Source organism: Neopelma chrysocephalum, unplaced genomic scaffold, assembly GCF_003984885.1.
Source record: "Neopelma chrysocephalum unplaced genomic scaffold, ASM398488v2 Primary Assembly neopelma1_22, whole genome shotgun sequence".
In the NCBI taxonomy this organism is placed as follows: Eukaryota; Metazoa; Chordata; class Aves; order Passeriformes; family Pipridae; genus Neopelma; species Neopelma chrysocephalum.
The window spans coordinates 6,917,005-6,934,504 of NW_020897689.1; the positions used below are offsets into that span (position 1 = coordinate 6,917,005).

General features: G+C 37.6%; 1 protein-coding gene across 7 annotated transcripts in view; it reads right to left on the reverse strand.

Moving 5' to 3' along the window:
• Window positions 1-17,500, reverse strand: part of ZFHX4 (zinc finger homeobox 4) — a 150,508-nt gene that overhangs the window by 5,469 nt on the left and 127,539 nt on the right. For all 7 annotated transcript variants that reach the window (XM_027690621.1, XM_027690703.1, XM_027691118.1 and 4 more), the window contains 4 exons: window positions 13,730-13,863; window positions 13,384-13,584; window positions 10,827-10,944; window positions 4,586-9,982 (listed from right to left, as the gene is read on the reverse strand). In XM_027690621.1, coding sequence (XP_027546422.1) covers window positions 4,586-9,982; window positions 10,827-10,944; window positions 13,384-13,584; window positions 13,730-13,863 — 5,850 coding nt within the window. The remainder of the gene's footprint in view (window positions 1-4,585; window positions 9,983-10,826; window positions 10,945-13,383; window positions 13,585-13,729; window positions 13,864-17,500) is intronic.

Below are 17,500 nucleotides of genomic sequence, written 5' to 3' on the forward strand. Positions count from 1 at the left end.
ATGGAGTGAACAAGAATAATGTTTAAATCATCAATATCCAGGTGCTTAGTATTACTTAACAATAAAGCAATTAGGATTCAAAGGGAACAATTATCAGATTTAACAAAGAAGCCATTTAATGTTTGTCACCGTGTCATTACTCCTGTTTAATGGTAGGGGAACACTAAGGAGTTAAAATGCATTGTAGGCACGAATTAGATAGTACAGTGAAACAAGTCACAAGAGTTATAATTAAAAAGTGGGTAATTGCCAGAGTTACTGCACAATAACACTGAAGATACTATTACTTGCCCCTGTACTTTCAACAGGAAGTAAGAGGCAATTGTGTGTGGAGCCTGTTGAAAATATATTAAATGATAAATAGTGTAGATGGAAAATACGTGAATGATGCAGTTAGTATGAACTGCTGCCCCAGCTCTTTCATGGTTATTTTGGCTTGCCACCTACTTAGGATTTTTCTGATTTCTTTTTATTCTTAACCTCTTCAACCCCTGTACATTGTGTTGTCTTCAGTCTACTCACACTGGTGATGCCCAGAGAAGCCAAGATCTATTTTCCAGATATTCTTTGGAATTTAGTTAAAATACACAAAATTCAGTTAAATATCCAGACAGCTTGCAGTGGAACAGTGAAATCCATGTGCTTTATTGGAAGTTAAATGTGGAACTGAGGGTTTCCAAAACTAAATGAAGAAAATCTGATGAAACTCATATTCCATTTCCAGACATGAGAGATATGGAATAGAAAATTCACATCATGAACAAACATTCTAATCCTGCTAACTCTTTTAAGTGACTATTGAAGAGGAGAGACTCCTCTTTCACTTGGAGGAAATGGAGGGCTAAAAATATAAAAATGAAGCTACTACTAGTGGGCCAAAAGCAAACAGAAAACAGAATTCAGTGCCCTAATAATATGGAAAGTAATTGCTGCTGAATCAAATTTCTCTCTTGATAAGATTTCAAAACCCACTAAGTACATATTACTCAGTGATGTGTGCATTCTTGGAAAAAGCTGTTGTGAATCTTCAAGGCAGCCCAGGCTTAAGTGATGTGCAAAGAACCTATGGTAATGATGATGACATTAAAAGGTTCATAGAACCAGTATTAATAGCTAGAAGCAAGATGAAGCACTAGCTTTCTGCAAGGGATCAGAGGCAAGAACACAAAGCTTAGAAGAAAAGAGAATGTGAATTTTTAAGAACAGTTGAAAACAGCAGGTAAACTCTTCTATCTACAGTCACTTAGAAAATAAGAAGGAGCTTGAAGAATAAAGATGAGCTGGAACTAAAATTCTGTATGAATCAGAATTCCACCAAATAACTCCTTATTAGGCATTATGCTGAGCAAACACAGCAGTAATTTTGAGACCTTGCTCAGCATTCGATGCCCACAAGATGGTAAAATTACATTATCTAGAGGAACGTATCCCGCAGGTTAGAGAATTATGACATATAATCTCAGAACCACACAATGTTTCTGGCATTAAAATCCCCTTGTTTTAGAACAAAAAAACCGAATTTAAAGTTACTCTGAAATGAAGCGATCCTATTTTGCAAAATCTAATAATATTCATAAATAATAGTCCATTTTAAGGACTATATAAAGAAGATACAATTAACTGTAGTTTCAATAATTCCATCTTTTGTAAATTAATATTATATTCAAGTGTTCCACATCAAACCTTTTGTAAAAGTAAATATTGCATTTTTTAAAAGCATAGTATTTTGCAAAATTTAGCTGGATTTCCTATATTTTGGAAACCCATAAAAAATACTAGATGCATAAACATGAAAGTGAAATCTCTCATAAACTTGTATTAACCAGTGAAACTAGTCAGGATAATTTCTCTGTCTAGCATGAGTAAAGAGACTCACAAAAGAGAATTTTAAATATGAGGTTTACAATTAAGTTTCATTAGTTCCCTGTCTTAGCAAACACATTCTTTCAAAATAAGGATCTTACTAATATTAACATTGTCCCTTAAACAAACGTAGGACAGAATAGATGGGCTTTGCCACAGGAAATACAGTTACCAACCCTTCAAGCATCAGTGAAAACAGATAAATATTTCAATATAAAGGATCCCAATAAGGCTGCTTCTGAAGTAGGTTTGGGTCCCATAGAGAAGAAATGACACACTTGCAGTGTAACTCACAAGAAGTAAACTTGAACTATAGGATAGTGAGTCATCAGGGAGTTAGCTTCAGCAAATCCTTCATGCAAAGAATGATGCAAAGCAATTGTTCTGCTGGCTGGAAATATACATGCTGCTAGAAGAACTGTAGCCAAAGAAACGCTTGCTTGAAAGCCTGCTTCCAAAAAGATACTTCTTAAATGATTCTTAGCATCAAACATAAACATGAACTATCAGACATAGCAGGGTAGAGAAGAAAATAGAAATGGGTTAATTAGGTGCAGAAAATACTAGTGTTGAGCATATACCGGAGCACATCTAAGCACATTACTGTTTTTCTATGATGAATGATTAAAATAATCTCTTTTTTTTTTTCCACTCACTATGACTGCTCCATTATGTATCATTAGGGAATGGAGATTTATGCATGCAAGTGTTTGCCAGGCAACAAAAGGGGGATGTAGGGGCTATTTAGCATATGGCAGAAGAAGTTAACAACGAGATCCTAGTAGCTAGTTTACACAGCGGGCTTTGCCCACAATGGGCTAATTAACCTTAAGAAGATGCAAGATGAAAGAGGGTAAAAATCCATCTCAATTGGCAGTGCACTGTGCATGCTATGATACTAATGATTTAAATTTATCTCAAAGAAAAAATATTTCGTGAAAATTAGAAAATCTTAAAATGGAATTATTATGGACCAGTTGGCCAGCAATAATGCCTTTTGTGTTATTAACAGGACATCTACAGACTCTTGAGGCTACATTGGTACTAGTGAGTTAAAGAGTATTCGGGAATATTTCCCAGATACTGAAACTAAACGTACTCTGAAGTAAAACAGTAAGAATAGTCACTGCCACTTTTTGGCCTGGGCCAACTAGCCTTCTCTTAAAACCCTCAGCACAGCTAAGAAGCTATCATGGATTCATTACCATCCCCAGGCTCACTTTGTATGGGGACTTCCTGTTTTTGAAACTAAAAAAATATATTCCCAAGTAAATTTCTTTTAGCAGTATAGGCAAAACTGAGTTTTCTGGAGCCCATTTTACCTGAAAGTCAATCTAACCAAAACTTATTTAGGAAAGTTATATAGAGAAAGCATATCTATAATTTTAATGAACAACAACCAGCCATTTTTTGGCCCAGGACACTATATGCCATTAAGAAGGAAATACAGCAACTTTATATTTCCTTTATATGCACTCTCTGTGCCAATAACTGTTTGACAAAAGCCAGAAGGCACTCAGCCAGAGACTACATTGTGGAAGGAAAGCCTTTCTGATCCAATGAAGAGAAAAACAAGATGCTTTGACCACCACTTAGGGAAACAATAACATGATCATCATCAATCAAAGAAAACCTGGGTAGCAGAGAAGACATTGCTACAGTCTTGGTATGTCTAATAACACTGGTGATTAAGCCTCTACTTTACTTGCCAAAGTGTGTTGCTTTCTAAAGCAAAGTTTAGAGATCAACAGCAAGTGGGATTATTGGATAAAATGAGGTGAAGGGTCTTAACCAGTCTCCTAACTCTGCTGTGCACATATTTGATATGAATGTGCAAAGTTAGAAGATGAATGGGAGAGCTTCAATCTGCAAGGCTGCAGCCACAATCTGCAAAATTGGAGCCCAATACAAGAAATAAATTATGTTCATTCTTTGAGGACTAAACAAATCATGCTGCAGAAAAATTGATTTCTTAACATCAGTGAAACCTATTGCAAGAGGAAGTGCTTTCCAATATGAGCAAAACCCAGAGTTAAACGAGAGCCAAAACAGTCAGTGAAACAAGAGTTACATGTTCAGTTAAAAGTGCAAGCCCAACGAAGCACTACATGTCTGCGATGACTTTTATAAACTCCTGGAATTTGGATTACAATGAAACTGACATCACAAATCACCTTCAACAAACCCCTTTTTATCTTAGCAGGTAATTTTTCAGAAATATAATAAAGGGTCCTGGGCAGCATTTTATTTTAAATATTTATTCTGGATTAAACGACAGGTTGGACTGCTCTAAGGGGTGGACCAAACACCCAATGAACTGATAACGTGAGAATCTATTTTGTGCTTCATCAGATGATACTTTAAATATTTGCATATTAAAAATGTACATACAAAATTCTAATCCAAGTTTTTACTAAAGGAGCATCAAACAAACAAAAAAGCATAACAATGCTATAGTTATATTGCTTTTGAACAAAAACCTAGAATGGGCTAAAAACATTGTTGTCAATTAATTTCTTTTTCTTTGAGGAATCAGAGATATCATCCAGTCTACAGCAACAATTATGTGCTGAGTACACCTCATAGCAGTACTTTTTAGCTAATCACACCAGTTTAACAAGCATGACATGAATGCATAACATGTTGTGTCTTAGAAGGGGATGGTGACTATGCAAGATGATCAAATTAATAAATTGAGAAAATCATCCCCTTATAGACTTACTGTTTGAACTTTGTGGAAATCCAGGTAAGGAGGATGGACCATTCATTCCAGGCAGAAGAACAGGAGGAAGGCCAGGGAGTCCTGGATAAGCTGCTGGCAAACTGATACCATGAAGAGAACTGCTGTCCATCATGCCTGGCTGCTGTACTGTTAATCCTAGCACATCAGTAGCCTTCTTTATGCGATCCAATTCTTGCTGTGCCATCAGCTGTCTAACTGTTGTAGGAGCTAAATAATCTTTCTCCCGATCTAGCTGACTTCCCACAGTTTCTCTCACTTTTGTAATATGTTGTTTGGAAAAGATATGATCTCTTATGGACAAACGTGCAGAGTATTTCACACCGCATAGAGAACATTCTGGCTTTGTCCCATCAGGTCCAGTCTGATTTATCATGAATGGTTTCCCTATGTTAATTTTAAATTTCTTTTCTTTAGCCCGGGCATTCTGAAACCAGACCTGGACCACACGTTTGGGCAGCCCAATCTCATTCCCTAGCATTTCGCACTCCTGCATTGTTGGAGTCCGGTAGTCACTAAAGCAAGCCTTGAGAACTTTAAGCTGAAGGTTACTCATTTGTGTTCGGAAACGTTTGTGGCCTGGCCGATCACTGTTTTTGGATTTAAAGGGATTGCTAGCTCCAAACGGGTTAGGAGAGCTTGGATCAGCTATGCTTGAAGTTTCACTGCGATCGGCATTATCATCAGGGTCATCGGTAATGTAGTAACTTTGGTCATGGTCACCATCTTTTTCACTGAAGTGTATTGAAGGGCTTGTTAGGGAAAAGAGAAATTTATCATCAGTATTGTCATTTGTAGGTGTAGTTGCTGCTTTTGGTAGTGTGTCATTCACAAGTGGTTTTGGTTCTTTGGGGGGTGATGTGGGCTTTGCATCCCCTGAACTGCCAGTTGTGCTTTCCATTTCATTGTTCCCCTCATCCCCTGTTGTGGCATCACTAATTGCTGTATTAATTGATGAAGTCTCATCAAAGTCAGTCTTGTTTTGATCATATCCAGAGTCAACAGGAGGAGCATTCAAATTTTCTATATCCTCACTAGACTCTGCTTTAAAAGAAGAAGGACTTAAAAGATTCTTAGGTGACATTTCTGCAGTTTTGCTAACAGGGGTTGATACAGTGGAGGCTAATTCATTTTCACTTGATAATTCAGTTTTTGCTAATGACAGTGATGGGTAATCAAAAAATATGTATTTTTGTGGACTTTCTCCTCCATCTTCAGTTGATATCAAAGGACTTGGAGGCAAACTATAACCGGCCTGTTTCCCTTCATTCCAATGTCGAGAGCGAATGTGACTTTCTAAAGCTGATTTTGCTTTAAACAGAGCTCGACAAAAAGGACATCTTTTATGGGACTGGGCTGGACCAACTGCACGGAATTGTCCCTTTCTTTCTCGGGCTCTTGTGTTCTGAAACCAGACTTGTACAACTCTCTTTTTCAGTCCCACTTCACGTGCAATGTGATCTAGCATCTTTCTGGTGGGGTTGGAATCCAGGAGGTACTTTTCATACAGTATTTCCAGCTGCTCTGGAGTAATTGTAGTTCTTAAGCGCTTATCACGATGTTGATCTTCTCCACTGTTTCCTCCCTCTTTCTCACTACAGTTATTGTCTTCTTTATCATCTAGTTTTCTTTTCAGGGAACCAGAAACTGTAGCGGGGTGTGTCGTATGTGACGAGCCAGTTTGTGGTGGCATCTGAGCAAGAGAACTATTAAGCAACTGTCCAGTCATCAAAGGATTATTCGGGTCAAATATCATATAGGGCATATCCATTGGCCTTTCTAAAAACTGTGAGTGAAGAAATTGGTTTTGGGCTGCTAGGAAATGCATGTGCTGGTGCTCTTGCCAAAGTTCTAGAGTTGGAAAGGCAACTGTACACTGATCACATTGGTACTGTAATAACTGAGGAGGTAGACTGTTCTGTAGAGAAGTCATTGAAATTGGTAAAGGACTGGAAGGAACAGGTGTGGTTTGTGATGCAGAAGGAGGTCTCCCTACTATTTGTGATTGCTTTTGCTGCTGTGGTTGAGAAGCTGAGGGCTGAGGGTCAGAAGAGGTTGCTGGAGTAGACTGTACTGGTTTGGCGCTTTGGGAAGTTACATCTGTTTGCTTAGAGATGGTTTCATTTTGTTTTGGTTTTTCTGTGGACTCTGGTTTAGGAGAAGCCTTCTCAGGTTCTGGTTTGGGTGATGGAATCAAAGGAGTACTAGAACCAGAGCCAGAGCCTGCTGCGGTGACTGTTAGGCTTTTTGATAAGTCATTTTGGCCAGAAACTGTACAATTCTTATACACTGTTTGATCAGAAGCATCCATAGAGTCTTCAGTTTGGCTTTCATCTTGAGCATCATCATCTTCGTCTTTATAACACTGCTTTTTCTGGTGTGTAATCAAATCGAAGATCCTGGGAAAAACCACACTGCACTTTTTGCACTGATACTGCATGTTACTGGTTCGAATGTAACGCTCATTTGTCAGTTCCCTTTTCTCGTTATCTTTAGTTTCAGCTTGATTTTCATAACTCTTGCGAGCTTTCTGTCTTGCGTTTTGGAACCATACGACAATAACTCGGGTAGGTAGGTTAAGTACAGTTGAAAGTTGTTCAATTTCATCATCTTTTGGATAAGCATTTGTGTCAAAGAAGTCTTGGAGGACACGAAGCTGGTAGTCAGTAAACCGAGTCCTGGATGATCTCTTGCTGAAAGATGCATCAGACTTGTAGGGTTCTACAGTTGAAGGCTGAGGATCTATTCTGATATCTTCCAATACTGTTATAGGAGGGTTACTAAAGTTATATGGAGAATCTTTATTTCTTTGTCGTTCTTTAAACAGTGTATTACGAAACCAGTGCTTGATAACTTTCTGTGAAAGACCAGATTTCTCAGCCATTTCTTGGATTTGCTCTTCACTTGGAGAATTGTTAATATCAAAATAAGCCCGCAAGATTTTTAACTGGTCATCTGTGATTCTTGTACGTGGACGCTTGAACTGAGAGTGCCGCAGAAAATTGGGGTCTAATCCCAGCTGCTGCTGACAAAGCTGGGTAAGATCTGCAGATAAAGTATCCATTGGTGGCAGCTGGAGGGCAAGCTGAGGAGGCAATGCAGGATGTTGCACTGGCTGCATCATAATTGGAGGGAAAAGTGGGAGATCAAGTGAAACGGGAAGCTGGACTTGAGGTGGGGCTGATGGTGGTGGTGGTGGAGGAGGAGGTGGTGGTGGTGGAGGAGGCGGTGGTGGAGGTGTAGGTGGTGGAGCTTGCAAAGGTGTCGGAGTTGTGTTTTGAATTTTTCCAGCCACAGCTGAGGAAGGCTGAGAAGGAGTTGGAGGAGGAGGAGGAGGTGGTGGTGGTGGAGGTGGTGGCGGAGGTGGTGGTGTCTCTGGAGAAGATGGAGAAATTGGATAAAGCTTGTCATACGCCTCCCTGTACTGTCGGGCAAACTTTTCTAATGCTCCATATGGAAAAAAATGTCCATGCACATGTTCTTGATGACTTTTCAGAATAAGAATGTTGGAAAAGAGCTTACTGCAGGTTCCACATTCCAGTTTGTCCGTGTTTTCACCATCACCAGTCTTGCCTTTTTTCTGCACTTTTTGTCTGTTCTCATTGTATTGGATAACTAACTCAAACCCAAAGTTCTCCAATAAAGCCTTGGCTGCATTCCCCCTTGCTCCAGAAGCTATTCTGGGTGGAGGGATGGCTGTTTCTGAGGATTTTGGCTTCTTCATATCTTTGTTTTCTTTTAGTCCTTCATTCTCATTAGTAAATTCTTGCTTTGGCTTCTCTTGTTTTTCAGAAACTTCTTCTGACTCCTTAAATGATGGCATATCCTTTATCAGCTGGCAGTCTGTACTTACTAAGTTATTTTGCTCTGCTTTCATCAGCTTGCTGCTTTGCTGCTGCTGCTTTTGAGACTGAAGTTGGGGCTGGGTGGATTGATACTGTTGTGCTTGTTGCTGCAGTATCTGTAGTTGGGTTTGGCCAACATGGTGCTGAGTTTGTATTTGCTGCTTCAAATCTTCTAGCAGTGATCCTGTCATACCAGCCATTCCAGGCATACCAAATGTGGCAGAACCAGGCAAACCCAGATCTGGGCTTAAGCTAAATTCTGTCCCAGGTATATAGAACGGGAAAAGGAATTGAGGCTGTTGAAATTGCAGCAGTGCTTCTGGTGTCATTGGAAAATGAGGCAAAAAAGCTGGATTTAGAAACTGTGGTTGAAAGAATGCAGCTTGTTGTTGCAGTTCATGCTGTAGTTGCATTTGAAGTTGTGCTGGTGACTGGGGTGGGTGATGTGTAGGCTGAGCAGAAATTAATTCAGAAGCTTGCTTTTTATTTAATTCTTTGGCATCTAAATGTGTTTCTTTGCTGTTAACTGCTGGTAAGCTCATAGGTTCTAGCATTCCTTGGCTGGGGCTATTAACATTCCCTGCTACACTATTTCCACTACTTATATTACCACTTGGTTCTAATTTTGCAGCCCTTGCCTTTGTTTGATGAAGCACAGATCTCATATGGATTTCCAATGTAGAACTTTGGCTATATGCAACATTACAAATGCTGCATTTATAAGGTTTGTTATCAGTGTTGCTGTTGGTTTCTTGAGGGACAGGACTTGATGCTTCCTGCAAAACCTTTTTGAGTTTATGTAGATGGGACACTGAGTTATAGTGGACCAAGAGAATGTTCTTTTGGGTGAAAGACTCTTTACACACTGTACACTTATATGGGCGAGATGGATCTAGAAATTTTTCCATAGTAAAATTTGGCCCTTTTCTAAAAGGTAAGGTCCGCTTTGGTTCTGAGCCCATATCATCTGGAATAGAGCTACTATCACTTCCTACAGGACTTGCTTTACCTTCCTGGTCCATCTCATAATCTCTTTCTATTTCCTGTTCTAGTGCATGATCATCTTGTGCCATACTTTCACTTTCTGCCCAGAGTTCACCATTGACAGGTAAAGATGCACACAGCTGCTGAAGTTCAGCTTCATTGAGTTCAGGGTGGCCTGCTTCCAAGTGTTTTTTTAAAGCCTGGAATGTACGGAAGCTACGTTGGCAAAGGCTACACATGGTAGCTGCCCGAATAGCGTGATACTGGGAATGTATCTGAAGCTTCTGCATAGTCTTAAAAGCCAAGCTACAATGGTTACAGCGGTACTTATAGACATGGCGGTCAGAGACAGACAGCTGTTGCTTCTTCTGCTGTTCGTTTAGCTGATCCGTCATAGAGTCAGTGGTCTTTATATCTTTACTGCTGCTCTTATTCCAGTCTGGTGTTTCAGTAGATTCCTTAGGTGGCTTCTGTTCCTCAGTCTTAATTTCCATTCCAGTTTTTGATTCATCGATCCCGGGGGTATTCTTCTCATCCACAGGATTTTCACCTAGTTAAAGAAAGTGAAGTGTCTTTTACACAAGTAGAAGAGAAGAGCACATAGTATTCATTTTAATTTCTTTTTTCATCAGGAATCAAGAGAGGCACCTCATATGCCATGTGTTGGTTTAGCAAAATATAACAACCCAATCTTGCCCCAGAAAATAAAGCAGACAGGACTAACAGGATTTAAAAAAAAGTAATAAAACCCACAAAAAATGATCAGACTGGCACTGGCAGCTGGCCTAGGAGTGGCATAGGGCTTCTATTTGTCAGAAGGTAGGAGTTTACTGGTACAATGGGAACACCAAACAAGAAAAGCAAATAAACAGTAGGAAAGAGAGAAGGAGTAAAAATGGGAACAAGAGAGGGAACAGATAATTAGAAAGGAGGAGGAAAGTGGTCTGAGAAAAGAGGGAGGAGCATGCAGGTAGCATGACAGGTAGTAAAGTTTGCCAGTGTAGAATACGTAAGTGTTCAGGATCAGAAACTTACAGAAATGGAAATCCAGACAAAATCACTTGCCTAACATTCCCCATTGATGGTGAATGTGACACTCTCTTTTAGGACTAGGTCTCATTTGCTGGTTAAACAAGGAGGATTTTATCTTCAAAGTGGCTAGGCCCTGATGTTTAATTTTAGCTCCACCAAATGCAAAGAGTCTGGCATACATGTGCATTTTAGTAGCCCTGCACAGATGCAGTCAGCCAAATTCAGACCCCTTGTTACATTTATCTTTTTGTCTCCATGGCTATAAGCAAGCCAAAAAAAGATTCCCTTTACTAAGAAACAAGTAGTTTACTTCCAAATTGCCCATACCTAGCTCTTACATGTCTGGGCTTTTTCTTGCTTACCTGGATATTTCCCAGATCCCTCAGCTGTAATGGTTGCAGGTGTGTCACGTTCAGATTTCTCTGAAGCAGCTGCTGGCAATAGCATACTATTGGGCATCATGACATCTGGTACAGGAACCTTTGAAAACCAAGAATATGGTATTACTACAGAAAAAGTCACACTCTTTAATACAGTATGAAACATAGTGAAATTATGAAACAGTAACAGTATGAAATTATAATTCAAAAGATCCACCATATCTGGATGAAGGACTGTCAGTACTAAATCAAGATCCTGATTCAGTCCTTGATAATGGTTTCTGGCAGACCACAAATCCAGAGCATCATGTGTCCCTTGGTGGAGTATCAACTCAAAATAATCCACAATCAGGTGATGTTATAGAATTACATATGCTCAATATTTCATTGGTCTCAATGTCACCACAAAGAAGATTTTGCTGCCTATGTCAGGGTTGTCGGATTTATCAGGGGAATTTTCCCCAGACATCCTCCAAAGACAGAGATCATGTTGAGATATGGTCACCAGTCATTTCCTGACTGACGGCATTCCCACTTTGCTTCACCTGTACTGTTTTTTACTCAAATGCTGGACTTTCCATGATCTTTGAAAGAAAATTTTATTTCAATATAGAAATAGCAACTTATTTCCATTTAAAATCAGATTTTTCTCTTTCTTGACTTCAACTGATTATTTATCTTCTCAGACTGCTCTACCTGTTGTGTTATGCTTTCAAATTATAGACAGAAATCTTTGCAGGATATACTCTTAGCCTGATAGTATTCAATTTAGCTAAGTTGACATGAACAGTTGTTCAACACTTCATGTTTTCCTTTTGCTTTGATCTTTAAAATGAATTTGTATCAGAAATATAGGATTCCTACGAAGACTTTGCAGGACTGGGTTTAGATTCCTGTTCTGCCAGATTCTGTCTAAAGGACCTTGGGTAAATCAGTTCAGACTGTGCTGCAGCTCCTCATCTCTAAGAGAAAGACAGTATTTCCTTCATACAGAGGTAAAAAGAATACTCATAGAAGAGATTTTTGAGTTGTAAACAATAATAATAAAATAATAATAATGGAAGCTACATCCATTACGAAGTATGAGTAGAAACATCATTTGTTCCTCTTTAACAGTTTACTAAATTATTTTAAACCTTCATTAGGATACATAAGAATTTTATATCTGTCTATCTATCTATCTATCTATCTATCTAAATTACCTATTGGAAAAAAAATCTAGAAGTTAAAAAAAATGTGTTTAGTATATTTGTAATTTAAACATGGCATTAATAGCATCCTCTCAGAGGACTAAACTAAACTTTGAGTTTACTTGGAAGAGAAGGATTTTTTAAAAAAAATTATGTATAGAACTGTAAAATGTCCCAGAGAAGAAAATTCTGCTATAAATGATATTTATTTTGTTGTCAAAGGGTTCAGTTATAGACAGGGCATATTAGTGTTAGCATCTAGGACAATTTAAATTATGCAGATTATATTTTGAAATCTCTTTCTCTGGGAAACAAGACTTTTTTTTGCCCTCTCGGAAACAGTTGGACACCTCCCTAGCACCTGATGAGGAAAGATTTTAAAGTTGTCCCATTATCAGCATAGAGGGAATCATGGAGAACTTGAGAAGAAAGCTCATGCTGCTCAATATGGAGGGGGAGGTTTTCCACATCTTTCCAGTTTCCTAAAAGGGTCTGGGAAAGTTAAATTTCTACTGCATTTTCCTTGCAGTGGGCCAAAATTACATGGTCTGTCAGAGCTATAATTAGTAGAAAACCAAGGAAAAGAAAAAAAGAATCCTCAAGTGTGTATTTACTCATCAGCTCTAAGCACAAGGAACCCTAGACCTTCCATCAAGAGCTCTTTCAATTTTTCTAATGTTTTTTCCACTTAACTTGGGAATAAGGTGGTAGAACTACCACCATAACCATATAAATGAAGGTGTCATCTATGGATACAGAAATAAATCTGTGGTTCACTAGGATTTCCAAGTGCACTTCCTTCTAAAAAGGCAAGACAACCAGAGTCAGTTTGTCTTAGGAGGTCAGTTTTCTAACTGAATTTATGCTGTAATAAATATTTACTAGACCTGATTGTGTCTTTACTGACATTGTTTTGAATGGTTGTTTGAATTGCTATTTTACAGTGAATTTCATGTAATATAATGTGCAGTCGAGCTGTACACAGGAATTCTATGTTTAGGAACTACATTCCATGGGGAATTCCCATTATTTTACAAACAGAAGTCACAAGACTTCTGAGACCTGGATATTATTAGACCAAATTTTCAGGTAAGCACTTAGAGACATGGACTGGTTTGACTTTTCCAAGGTTAATGTCAATGAGGAATGACAGGTTTTCTGCATCTTTGAAATCCACCTTCAGTCATTTTGCTGAGAGATATCAGTCACTGGATGAGCTGACAAGAGAACCTAATAGACCTGATCCACTCCCCCTGCTCAGGCTACCTGAATACTATGTCACAACAACACATTGCCCAAAGGCCTAAGTATGTTTCTGCATCATGTGCATCAGCATTTAGAACACTTACTGTCATGAGCAGTTTCTCCACACAGTCAGGGGACACACTGTGCAGATGGGTCAAATGAAGCTGGAGATGCATTTTGTTGCTGAGGACGTCTTGGCAGAGGGGGCAGCAGATAACAGGTTGCATTGAATGCTGTGACAGGACATGCATCTGGATACGATTTGGGTCCCTACTATTGTAGTTACAATACGGACATTGATAGAACTGAAAAAAATCAAATTAAGATGCAGGCTATTAGTCAGTGCGCTTTTTATAACTTGCTGATATTGCTATTTTAACAGCATATCATCTCTGTTTCATTCTTGAGTTATTTGAAAGAATGCAATTAAATTGTTACATTTCCTTTTACCTGCTCATGACAAAATTTATTGTCCTCTGGAGGCTTTGCTTTTTTAGCTGCACCATCCTCTTCTTTTGCCAGAAGAAGCTGTTGCGCCCCTACCACAGTGTTCACTTTTGGTTCCTTCTCTGGTGTGACTATTCCTGTTTTGAAAACACAATTTTTAAAAACATGTTTTAAACTTTAAAATATCCTGGTTTACAAAGAGGCTCTGACTTCAAAGATCTGTATTGTCTTTGAGGGTCTTTTTTGTTTGTTTGTTTGTTTTTTAAATTCTGAGAAAAAATAAAGTTGAATAAAACAATTCTGGTAAGCACAAAGGTGAAAATACACTTTTATCCTTGATGGAGACTCTATAAATACATTTAAAAATTGACTTTCCTCTGCTGTTTAGATAACCTTAGGTTGCCTTTAAAGATTAATCAATAATGTTCTTTCTTTAGCAGCTCAGTATGAATTTGTGTATTACATTAAAACAAATCAGCTTTTGCTCAAAAATCCTGTTTTCCAAAATAATTAATTTGCTGCTGTTTAATTACCCTTTCTCTTTCCTAAACTGCCTGAGCAATATGATTATTGTGCTGTTTTGATAACTCCTGCCTGGTTACAATTCTGAAGCTAAATATAGTGAGGCTTTAAAAGAAATACTGTGGAGAATAGGATTTCAGAGCTAACTTAATATTAATTATATACAAAGATCAGTCATTTGGGATTGCTTTAGATGTTTACACTGTGAATTTTTATAGTCTGGCATTTGTGATCAAAACCAGAATATAATTGTTTTCTATAGATAGTTGTACTATTAAGTATTAAATACTATATTTAATATTATGCCTAAGATAGCTGTGTAATGCGGCCCAGTCTTGCACACATCAAAGAAAAGAGTGCAATTCTAATTTCCCAGTCCATCAGAAAATTCTTTCCAACGTCAATTTGCCAGATAATCTCTTCTGCTAGGCTGGATATTACAAGAGCATTGGGTAGGCATGTCACATACATCTCACGACAAACACAAAACCTCATTTACCAACCATTCCAATCTCATCATAGTGCGGCATCATCTGACCTTTTTTCTGCTGTTTATTATGAGTATTTCTAATTTTAACTTTCAATTTTCACCATCTTCCAGTCAATTTGCAACTAAATTATTTCCAGGGTGAGGACACTATCACTGGACACTGGGTGCAAATACATCTTGAAATGCAATGAAGCTAAACCATTGATTGCTATCAGACCCAACGTAAATATATAGTCCGGGGGTAATCTGATTGTATGCTGTGCATGAAGATTTATCTTGATTTTTTTCAATCCACATAAGGTTCATATAAATGAACAAATTGCACCTCATTGCACAATAACCTAGGATTAATTTAAAAATAAGGTCATGGATGTTTTGGCAACAAAGTAAACATGAAAAAAAAAAACACTTGTATTTTTCCACAGACAAAACCAAGAACTTTTTATTATTATTACTTTTATACAGACTTTGTGCAATATTTGATCTTACGAGGGCAACATTAAAGAGAAACAAAATAAGAAAACAGTTTTCAAGGCAAATGGCAAATCCTCATGGTAAAATAATAACCAATTGAAACTGAAGAGCACTTTTAAAAAAAAATCACAAAACATATGACTTATATATTAATGGTTATTTCCCCACATATTGATTTTCATTCCTAAGTTCCTAATTATTTCTTTTGGTCTAATTTAGACCAGTAGTTTTTGCATGTTCTAGCTCAAATTAAACTTATTCCTGCTGTATTTCCCTATTTATAATAATCAATTTGTCATTATTGGTTTATTATCTGAACAAGTCACTTTTTGGAGCCCCCTGAATTTTTACACTCTCAGAAAAGGATCCTGGAGGCCTGTTTTAGATTGCTCAGTAGGTGCTGGGCCAACAACCTGAAGGACTGCCTATGCTTAAAGGTAAAATCTAAATAATGCAATCTCGTAAGGCACCACTTTATTACTCGCTTTGCTTTGTTATAATAGAGTACTCCCTGGACTATCTGTATTTACGTATTATTTAAGTGTCTTAACTGTGAGAATTACGGGAAGTAAAGAAGTGACATACTGTATTAACAGAGAAAGGTTGTTTCTCAGGTTTTAGAGGGATAGGTTCAAATTAGTAACCTCTCTTCATTTCCAGCTGTCAAAAATGTCTAACAGTTGACTACTGTTTCTTACCTTTATCATATGTTACTTTTAAAATGTCCCTTTTTAAAGACAAATGGGAGAGAATCTCAACTGTTGTAAACAGACACTGTTAAAATGGAAGCTGAATTTAAAAAAACCAAATGAAACAATTCTGTCTTCTCTTCCCCTCATCATGTTAGATTATTCTCAACAGGTTGTTACAGAAATTACAAACCAAATTCTGCCACAAAATTTACTTGTGAAAATGTACTGAACTGTGTTTTGGCAGTGGTATTTAACTGCTAGTGAAATTTAGCTTGAAGTGCAGTCTGTGTGTGCCTGGGCACACACAAGGTTAATATTACACATCATCTTCCACCACAGGATGGAATAATTTAATTACTTCAAAGGGCCTATAATAATCATGAAACACATAGTTCTTGTTTCTATAAAAACAAGGGGGTTTTCTGGTTAAATTTTCTTTTGCGGTTAATATAATAAAACTGTGGAGCTATAAAACACTGTGCTAGGGTCAATAAATGCATAACAAAGCACAACTTTTTACTATGTTTACTATGATATTGATATAAACTGTTGAAGTTTACAGAGGCTTTGTTGTTTTTGTTGTCGTTGTGGCTCTGGATTCATTCAACCCCAAGCACTGTTACTCATGTGACTGAAGTTACATCTGGCCAGTAGTAATGTAACTGAGTCTGTGACTTATAGCGAGCTTTGGAAAAAAAAAAAGGGGAGTTGATTTTGCCCTGTGGCATAGGGGAGTCTATTGCCCCTGCACATGGTGAAGTCCAAAGCCCCCAAGCCATAGTTACATGTCAAAATCAAAGGAGTTAGCTCCTTATGCAATGGTCCAGCTACTACAACTCGATCCTTCGTCTTGCAAAATCAGTGCTCTGTTTTCCGTGTTGCATTTGCTGTTTTAAGGAGCTTCTGTAGGGAGGTTGAAAAAAGTTGTGGTCTTATAGAAAGGTTATTGAAGGAGAACGGAGAGAGAAAGAGAAAATATTACAGTCTTGAGCATGCTGTGTGGCACTGTTTTCATAGCTAGCTGTTCTGCTGGCATGCCATTCTTACTAGGCAGTTGTAGGAAAAGAATAAATCCAGTTGTTATTCAAGTTTTAAATACCCACCTTTTATTCTTGAGACACATTATTTTTAGGGGGCTTTTTTGCAGTTTTGCAATTCTTTTTATAATATAAAATATACAGCTTATTTTAGATGAATAAGGCAATTTCAATACATTTAGCTCAAAAAATAAGTTTAATTATAAATAAGTGCCATGAAATAGACTAGTCAAAGATTGCCTGCTGGTAACAGAATTATTTAACTTGTGTAAATTGCTAATATAAAAATGACACAATTCACTGCAATTCAGATGTCATCACCTTTGTAATATTTTTGAAACCCCAAAATAAAAATGTTTGTGCGACTAACAAGATGGAGAAAGTTAAGGAAGTACATATATTACTGAGAAAAAAAAATCCTGGAAAAGCCATAATAAAAACACTGTTTTCTTATTTATAAATCTTTGTATTTGATAAAGATTGCATAATTTAAGACTTCTGACACATCAGATGATGTTATTCAGCCTCAAAATAATTCTAAAATTATAATTACTGGTAG